We start from the raw sequence: 10,033 nt of genomic DNA on the forward strand, positions 1-10,033 counted from the left end.
ATGCGAAAATCTTGATAGACTTTTACAGTCAATGTTGGCATTTTCACATCAACATCCCAAAACTCATTTTTGAAGAAAAAAAAAGTTCGCAAATGACATCAATTCTGCGAAAATGTGGTTATTCGGGTCAATTTCGTTCTTTTGACTATTTTATGATAAAAAAAATTATAAAAATGATAATTATGATCATATAATTTTTCTTATATATAAGACTCGTTAAGACTTTATATTCTTAGATCAATATTTATCCATATACTATTCCCTCGCCTAAATCCGTTGGGTATGGGCAACGTCTCTTGGGTCGTTATTGGGCGTTATAACACGCAAACACCGCCCTCTTCCCCGTTATTAGGCGTTATACGCCTGCGCGTTGCTTCCCGTTAGCACCACCACCTTCCATTCACGTTGTTTTTCTTCTTTTTCTCAAAAACACCGACGTGGGCGTTGCCCACACCTACCAGACTAAAGAAATGATGTATATGACATGGGTGGACCTCATTCGAATAACAAATTTTATAGATATCATGCGATTGGAGAAGCCCTAAATAAAGGTCGGAAATAGTTAGTTAGTCAGCCTAAAGCCTAAACCTAAATAAGTTTCTGACACCTAACAAATGAAAAAGAGACAAGAAAAAAAAAATTCATTACAATTACTTCTACTTCAAGAAACATAATGCAAGAAATACATTTTTCTCATGCTTCATCTTCAAAACAACAAAAAAAAATGATACAAATAAGAAAATCGCATAAAATATGCACTCTAAAAATACATACAAATTTTAAACCAAATTTACTCTAATACCATTTTGTAACACCCATCGGCCCAAATTACTGGTACGCACAACTTAACTCGATTTTATTTTTATCCATACAAGACGAGTTATTAGAGATAGTTAACCGCATTTTATTTAGATTATTTTGGTAATCTAAATGGTATTTTGGTAAAGCTCTAAATTTTTTTAACAGAAAATCTTGATTGTTTAGCATTTTACCCAAATTAACTAAAAAGTATTTTTAAATTTTTTTTAACAGGTACATGTTTTTCCAAAATAATGAGATTTTTCCGTTAAAAAAAAACATCAAAAAATTTCCTAAAATATTAAAGACTTTTCTATATAAAACCCTTAGTTAACAGATACAATATCATATACTAAACTTTTGTCTTTGTCATATTGCAAAATTTAATAGTAATCATCATATTAATTTTTTGTAAAAATTCATGAATCAAACAAAACTGATAATTCTATCGAGTAAGAAGACCGTAGGAAGGAAGTTCCTCGATGCGGTTCACGTTATCTTGCAAAAGCTCTCTTTCTAGTTGACGGCGTGTTGATTTCATCACAGTCTGTATTAAGTCAAAAAGAAACAACATTTTATTCTGATAATTATTAAATAAATTAAAAATGAAAATTGGGAAATTAATCACATACATTGAAATCCATGTAAGATGCGTGCATCGCAAGCCATTGATGATCCATTAGCTTGAATGTGATGCAATATAGAAGGTCAAATGCTGACTCGTTTTCTGTCGTATTATAAATTTATAAAAAGCAATTTTGTTAGAATTATAAAACGATAAATAAATAAATAAACCATAATAAATACAAACGATAAATCATCTTAAGTGTAAACCGGTTTGACAGGTTAACTGCTGATGTGGCATCCATGTGTTTATGACATGGCGTCCACGTAGGATTTTTATTTATGGCTAAATGAAAAAGATAACAACGTACTTCCATTATTTCTTTTTATCACATCATTGTACTTACAATTTTCTTTTTTACTAATCTGACAAATTCTAGCATTAATATCATAAAAGACCTTATATATTATGTTTTTTTTCCTGAAAAAGATATTATATTTTTTCCATTTTTTCTGAAAAAACTCTCAACTTTGTCTTTTTTCGGAAAAGAACCCTCAACCTTCTAACTCTAACTGGTTCCAAATAAAACCTCAACTTTTTTATTTTTTCTAAAAAAAACCCTCACATTTTACAAGTTTTTTCGGATTAAACCTCAACTTATTTTGTTCCTGAAAAAGACCTTGTATTTTTCCATTTTGTTCGATTTGGCCCTTTTAGTACTTTTTATTCCGAAAAAATTTGTCTATTTTGAGGTTTTTATTTTGACAAAAAAGGTTAATCTCATAAAAGATCTTATATTTTGTGGTTTTTCCAGATTAAACCTTAACTTTATTATTTTCCTGAAAAAGACCTTACATTTTTTCATTTTTCCGATCTGGCCCTTTTAGTCATTTTTTACCGAAAAAGGTAGTAAAATGTTAGTTTTTTTTGAGAAAAACTAAAAAAGTTGAGGATTTATTTGGAAACAATTAGAAGGTTGAGGGATTTTTTTGGAATAAAAGACAAAGTTAAGGGTTCTTTTTGAAAAAAACTAGAAAATACAAGGTATTTTTCAGGAAAAAAATAAAGATGAGGTTTAATATGTAAAAACACAAAATATAAGGTCTTTCATGAGATTAACCAAAAAACAGGTCTTATGCAAAAAAGTCTCATTATTTTGGGAAATTTTTTGATAAAATCCTAAAAAAATTTGAACAAAAAATTCCTGATTATTTAATATTTTGCCAAAATTAACATAAAAGTCCTTATTTTTATTTTAAAAGGAAATGACAGATTATCATGTAAAATTAAATAATCGGGACTTTTCTGTTAATTTTTTTAGGACTTTATCAAAAAATTTCCCAAAATAATGGGACTTTATTACATAAAACCCAAACAGAATTAACAGTTCACAATTTTTTTTCGGAAAAAGTTAAAAGGTTGAGGGTTTTTTAGTGAAACAATAAAAACTTGAGGGTTTTTTCTAAAAAAAAAAGTTGAGGTTTAACCCCAAAAATAAAACCAAATATATAAGGTTTTTTTTTTTATGATATTAATCCTATATTTAATATTTAAAACTTACTAAAAATGAAATTTACTTTTAATTATATATCTTATTATATATCATATCCTAATGGATGCCATTTAACACTTTAGGTCACTTATAATTTAATTATATACCTGAAAGAAACTTTAGAAAGGTTGCTCCAACAAAACTCCGTGGTTTTACTATACATTTAAAACACTATTAGTATAAAAAATAAATAAATTAAGATTCCAAATTTTCTTAAGGATTATTAACATTTTTATCAAACCTGCTTCAAGATCAAGCATCTGAATAAGCATGAATGTGATATTAACTCCAGCTACAGCAAAAGGATATTCCCACATGGCTCTATCACCTTCTTGCTTCCTAAGAAGATCTTGAAATGATTTCTACACAATAAATATCAATCTACTTTTATATATTTGTTTATTATATTTTATAATTTATAACATCCTACTTTCATTTATACTTGGAGGGGTATACCTGGAAATTTCTGGCAAAATATAGTAAATTCTCCAGTGATATGAATCCACCACCCCTATGACAAAACTCCATGGTTTATGAATAGGAAAAGGGAATGATAGGATTCAAGGGCAAAATGGGAATTTTTATACCGAAAATCTGTGGAAGGATCTTTCCCTTGCCAGCCCATTTCTTTCCACTGCTCAGAAATTAGATCACTGAGTTCCTCTTCAGGAAATGCAGCTTTCCACAATGCCTTTAATGCTTCCTACAACAACAAAATAGGTATATTATTGTATTAATGTCAATTCCCTTTTATAAAATTAATAAAATCTTTTTATAGATATAAAGATATGTACCTGATGTTCTGGAATTGAACTATCATAGGCTATGTCTAAACGGTTTTGCAGCCTTTGTAAGCAATCCTCCTGATAACATCAAAGAAAAACAAAGCATAAGTGTAGATCTATAATGTTGTATTGAAAACATATCAAATATATATATCAATCATGTGAAATGGTTTAACAAATACCTCAGCAGGTGTCAAATCAAATGAAGGGCGAGAGTCGCCTTCTTTTCTCTGAACACAAACACATGAAAGGCTTCTGCCAAGCCATGCTGTTGAGCCTGCAACAGCCTCATCTATTACAAGAAGAAGAAGATGACCAGAGCAAGTGAGTTTGTTCTAATTTTACCAAAAGTCATGATGTTGATCAATAGGTATGTAATGGAAATATGGAACAGGATCTATGAAGGCCTCACAGATAGAAAAGTGATGCATATTGTTACAGATGGTGTTTAGAATAAGGGGAAATGAAAACCTAAAGTAGGAATCACTTTATGCTCAAAATGAAATGGAATCGGTCAATCAGAGCACATGAATTGGAATTTGAAATTTGAAATACTTAATTCCGATCAAAAAGCATGAATTGTAAGCAGAGAGATGTAGAGATTTGTTTGATTAGACGCAATAGCAGGCTGAAGCTTTATCCATTTCATCCAATCGAACCAGATTCTTAACTAAAGTCGCTCGCTTGACAGTGATTCAAACTTTATACGCCATTGAAATTTCAGTCTTATACAATCTCGAAGAAAAGTTGGAATTCAATCGATATGTTTACAGTTCTAAGCAAGCTCAACTCGCGACACGAATCAATTCAACCAACACAGATCCAATGTTTTACAAAATCATAATGAAAAGTAACGTAGTTCAACGAATTTAATCGATGGAGATTGTGTATACCTGTTGTATGACAAGCATTGCTTCTATCAAGACCTTGCGAAATCCTCCGAACTGCGACAAATGATCCACCATCGTGTCCTCCTCTATCATCCATTCCCAGAAAATAAAAACACACACAGAGAGACACAAAATACACACACACACACACTATAGGTTCATTTCCACCATTTTCAACCTGAAATACCGGCGAAGCATATCTTCAATTTGGCAATAAAATATTGAATCAACAAGAAAATCTAATCCGACGCATTTATATAATGCGATGAAGTTCATATGAGATTGAGAGAGCGAGAGGTCAACTTAATTTTGACCGGATGTCGGTCAAGAGTTGACTATGTATTATGACTCCATTGATGCTTAAAGAAATACACATTTTAATCCGATTCCAATCCTTAGCACGTTTGGTTCATGATTCTAGGGAATCCCCTACCTGATTGAAATTATGATTTTATATTGAGGTGACTTTTGTTATTTGATAAATGAAAAATCAATTTGATCTTTATCCAATTTAAGTAAGTATGGATAATGCTCTTGAAAATGGTTTGGGAGTATAATGAATTTTTTATTTTATTTATATATAGGTAATTTTTTTTTTTTAATATGATCAGGGCCGGATTTAGGGGGTCACCAGTGGACAACCCATAAATTTTCCGGCCGTAATGGAAAAATTTTGAAAATTTTTAAAAAATTTATTTTTTCTATTGTCGTGTAACCCATTAACTTTCCCGTGCAAACCTTATTATGAAATCTTGCGTCCGCTCCTGAATATGATTGACCATCAAATTTATTAAATATGTTTAAATATTATAGTTAAACATATTATAGTGTCACATTATTTTAGGTAACAATAATTATATTTGAATATATTTAACAAATTACATAGTTAATTGTGTAAAAACAAAGTTTAATTATAAACAAAATGAAAAGTTTATGACCGACCGAAGTCATTTTCATTTTCATTTTATGGTGTTGTCTATATGGAGGTTGAGATTGATATTAGAAGTCCTCCTTTGAGCTCGACTTCCATAGTCACACTTAACAATTTATATATTCAATTCAAGTCCATGAACTTGAAAAATAGAATTTAAAAAAGAAGTAATGGATTGTTAGAGTTTTTCTTCAAATTGGGTGCACTCAAAAGGAGAAAGTGTGGGTAATCTATGTTTGATGTGGTTAGCATCTTAAACATATATTCTTGGATCTTGTGTTCAATGATTTTGATATAATACTCATGAAAACAAAAACATAAATTAAAAAAAAAAATTATTAAACTACATTTAAAGTTTTATTTTTTAGAATCGAATTTTATCTTCTCTTGTATAACTAGTAATGGTTATATATATATATATATATATATATATATATATATATATATATATATATATAGAGAGAGAGAGAGAGAGAGAGAGAGAGAAATTCATGTATAAACTTCATATATTGTGTGAATGTATGGTCAGTTCTAGACCAATTATTTGATAGGAGAAAATTTAGAATTTTACTATTAATTAATTTATTATCTAAATTAAAAAACTGATAAATAAAGAAGTAATCAATGTGTAACGACCGTCAATTGAGGTGTTAATTATTAATTATTTCTTAAATTATTGTTGGGTCTAATGTGGATAAAATGACTTTTGGTTTGGACTCAAACAAATGGGCCAAGGATCTGGGCCGCCCATAAGAGGTACGCTACGCGTAGCCTTGGTATACGCGGGGGCGTAGAGGCATGCATTGGACGCAGGAGGTGCGCGTACGTACGCACAGCGTACGTGAGCAGATGCCAAAACCCTAATTTTTAGGGTTAAGACATATAAATACCCCCATTATAGCCACCCCTTGGCCTCCTTACCAGCCCCTCACCCTTAAAAAACCCTAATTCGCCTCATACTCCATTGCTGTGTGTGATTGACCTTTTTGAGATTATTTTGGTGAAGAAAAGCTTGGAAGAAGTGAAGAAAAGTTGGAGGAGAAGAACTTGAGTATCTTGAGCTCAAGGATCTGGAACCATCTCATCTTTTGGCACTCAAAGGAGGTATAAAGCTCCCAACTTTCCTCTTAGAAGTTTAGATCTAGGGTTTTGGAGCTTTGGACCTTTTTAGGTCAAAATGATGGACCTTTATCATGCAACTTCGTTTTTGAGCTTAGGGTTACCACCCTTGGAGCTCAAAAGCATTCATTTAGCAGTAAAATTTCAATCTTTGGGGCTTTTATGGAACCATGCATGAGATCTAGCTATTTCTATGGAGTTAGTTGTTATTATTCTATGTTTGGTCTCATTTAGTGGACTGCAAGGCACCAAGTTATCAACTTTATGGATTAGGACATTGAAAAGGACTTGGATCTATAGTTATAGCCTTTGGAGTTAAGTATTAAGTTCTTAATGGGAAAAGTAGCTTAACAGGGTAGTACGTTGGGCGTACCAGCCAGTACGCGCAGTGTACAAGCCATGCAACAGGTATGATGCATACAGAGAAGCACGCGCCGCGTACTCAACAGTATTGGGCTTCTATCTTTTTGGGCATTGAGATGAAATGCAAATTGGATTCGTGGAACAGGATAAGGATTTCACATTCCTTAGATAGAAAGATATGTAGCCATGAAAGGCGAAGGAAGGCTGGAAAGCCAACAAGTGTCTATTATTAAATTCACCCGACCCGACAGTACCCGTTTGGGGAACGTCGAGTGCCAAAGTCACTGGATAGGTAAGTTGTCAATCCCTAAAACGGACTATGTAGTGTACTTTATATTCTGGGTTACGGGCGGTCATTTTGCTAGTTATAATCTACCCTTGTGTGATTCCTGTTGAAGCATATACTCGGGGGGTGGGTGTAGGGCGGACGATTTTAAAGTGGACCCCCCATTCATTAGATAGAGGATGACCAAGATTTCGTGATTCACTGCCGAACTTATTCCAAGAGAGATCGAATTGAATCGGTATTTCTATCCGAGCTCTCTTATTGAATTGCTTATTAAATGAGCATTCTCAATATTATGCCTTGAAGAGGACTCGAACCTCCACGCTCTTTAGCATAAGATTTTGAGTCTCGCGTGTCTACCATTTCACCACTAAGGCATCTTGAAAGTGAATCATATTCCATGAATATGATATCTATCTTGTGTGATGTATGGAATATATGATAAAAGTGGAGTGTTGGAGTATTTCTATTGATCGGTCATGTCATCTAGGCCCGAATTGGACATCCAATTGCTTCGATTTGAATTATCCAGATAATGCCTTATATAGATATCCAATATATCAAAAATATCGACAATCAAACCTATTTCTCGATTCCATAGAAGCCCAAAGAGGTGAATAGGGTCCCAAATAACGAGAGATATGTAAAAAGCAGGTCCGATTACGCCTATTCCTAATCCTAAATGGAATGTAACTAGGGATCCATATGTAAACATAGTATCTATTTAGATACGCTCAAATGACCCCTTTCTCACAATGAGAATGTGTATAACCCTATTCTGGTCTGGTTCCGATATGAAAATAACTTATAATCATAGAATCGAATCGATCATCAGATTATAGTATAAGTTCATAACCCAAGCCCATTACCGTTTTGGGCAAAACAGATCTACTAATTCTTTGATTCCAGTTAGTAAGAGGGATCTTGAACTAAGAAATAGACCCTAGAAACTAAAAAAGGTTATCAACTATTGGGCCTTAGTGAGCCATCGGAAGTCTGATTTTGGACTTTGGTCATGGTTGGGCTTAAGGAAGCCCATTTGAGAAGTTGGGCCCAATTTAGAAAATTGGGCCATTAGTGGGCCTTTAATGGGCTATTAGTGGACTTAGAAAGATTAAATGGATTTGGGCCTTGGTTATGGTCCAAATCATAGTAGGGGTAAAATGGTCATTTTACCCTTAGAAAGATTCTCAGTTATCTGACTAAGTATTGATGTATAGAGTTAGACGGGTGTCGTGGGAGCAGCTAGTAGAGATTCCTCACACCCGAGTTCAGCATTCCATTTGAGAGGTGAGTCTTCTCCTATAGGAACGGGTCTAAGGCACCAAGGCCGGCCCGTTTATGTGTGATTGTGTGTGTTGGGGTTAGCCCGATGTAGGTTTTATGTTTCGGACTTCGATATGATGTCGGGCGGGGCCCGATGCAGTTAGTATGCTTGATGTCTTTGTGATTCTTGCATGTGTATGATTATATGTTCCGGAATTTGGTCAGATGCCAGGGCAAGCCCGAGGAATGTTAGCTTTCTTGTTATGCTTATGTCTATGTTTATGATTATATTATGCTCATGATATGTATATCGGACTTTGGTCTGATGTCGGGCGGGGCCCGATGCAGGGCCGAGGCCCAAGTTATGCCGGATCTCAGTCCGATGCCGGGCGGGGCCCGATGTAGTGGACTAGGCCCAGTATGTGATTATGTGTACAGAATGTGATTATATATATAGTATGTGGTAGCTTGGGGAGACTCACTAACCTTTGTGCTTACGGTTTTCGGTTTTGGTTTCAGGTACTTCCTCTATCACATGGAAGGGCTCGGGATGATCGCATGGCACACACCACAGCTTCAACCTAGGATTGTTTTAGACTTTGATATTTTTATCATATGGTTTTTTTCATAGTATTTGATATGATGTTTTGAGATACATGATACATGGTTTTGTTTATGATTATGGATGATTTATGGTTTTATATTAAGTTTTAAAACAAAATTTTAGGACCGTATTTTTGGGATGTTTCACAATGATAATTCTTAACCGTTGAATATAACAAAATTAAAAGCATATTAATATGGAAGTAAATTAATTAAATAAGATTTGGTCTTCACAAATTTATAATCTACTTGGGTATGAACATATGTGAAAATGTCCTACAAAGCTAATTATATTTTGCTATCAAGATGCCTATGAAGACTCAAGAAACAGAACCATCAAACAAGGGGAATAGTTCAATCATTTTTCTTGTTACTGTTCAACTTGTTCAACCATTGCTAGCAACTTCTACATTGATAATAGCTTATGGTTCTACTTGTGGTTGTGGTGCAGCTATGACAACAAACATGTAAAACATTTTTTAGATTCTTATTATTTAACATGATTTTATACTTTATATATGCCTTTATTTCTACTATTAAAATTAATTTGCATTACTAATCTTTATCCATTCTTTAAGAATCCATACAAAATTGGATAGTGATGTTAAAAAAGAAACAAAGAATGGACTTTCATATGGTTCATTTTAGTGTTATAAACATAGGCTACGGACCGTGTCAATTCTAAATTATTCAAGATAATATATGCTTAAAGAGTTTATCTACATAATTCTTAAATACTATGTATATGTTAACATTAAAAACAACAAAATTGTATTCTTTAAGAAATTTACTTGATATACTCTTTTTTCTTTACAAAAAAGCCCAACAATGCATCTCCAACTGATATATCATTTTCTATGTTTTACAACTCAATA

General features: G+C 33.0%; 1 protein-coding gene across 2 annotated transcripts; it reads right to left on the reverse strand.

Annotated features, from left to right (window-relative positions):
- Window positions 1-1,087: 1,087 nt before the first annotated feature.
- Window positions 1,088-4,984, reverse strand: LOC111921431 (uncharacterized). 2 transcript variants are annotated; one of them, XM_023917015.3, is made up of 9 exons: window positions 4,594-4,984; window positions 3,883-3,977; window positions 3,710-3,778; window positions 3,503-3,618; window positions 3,372-3,426; window positions 3,157-3,277; window positions 3,023-3,070; window positions 1,431-1,525; window positions 1,088-1,345 (listed from the first exon to the last, which is right to left on the reverse strand). In XM_023917015.3, the coding sequence occupies exons 1-9, from the start codon at window positions 4,685-4,687 to the stop codon at window positions 1,244-1,246; spliced, it is 795 nt and encodes a 264-aa protein (XP_023772783.1). In that variant the 5' UTR covers window positions 4,688-4,984; the 3' UTR covers window positions 1,088-1,243. The 2 variants fall into 2 exon arrangements, with proteins under 2 accessions (XP_023772783.1, XP_023772782.1); XM_023917014.3 differs by having other exon boundaries at window positions 3,883-3,992; window positions 4,594-4,981.
- Window positions 4,985-10,033: the final 5,049 nt, after the last annotated feature.

Source organism: Lactuca sativa, chromosome 1 (genome assembly GCF_002870075.4).
Source record: "Lactuca sativa cultivar Salinas chromosome 1, Lsat_Salinas_v11, whole genome shotgun sequence".
Lineage (NCBI taxonomy): Eukaryota > Viridiplantae > Streptophyta > Magnoliopsida > Asterales > Asteraceae > Lactuca > Lactuca sativa.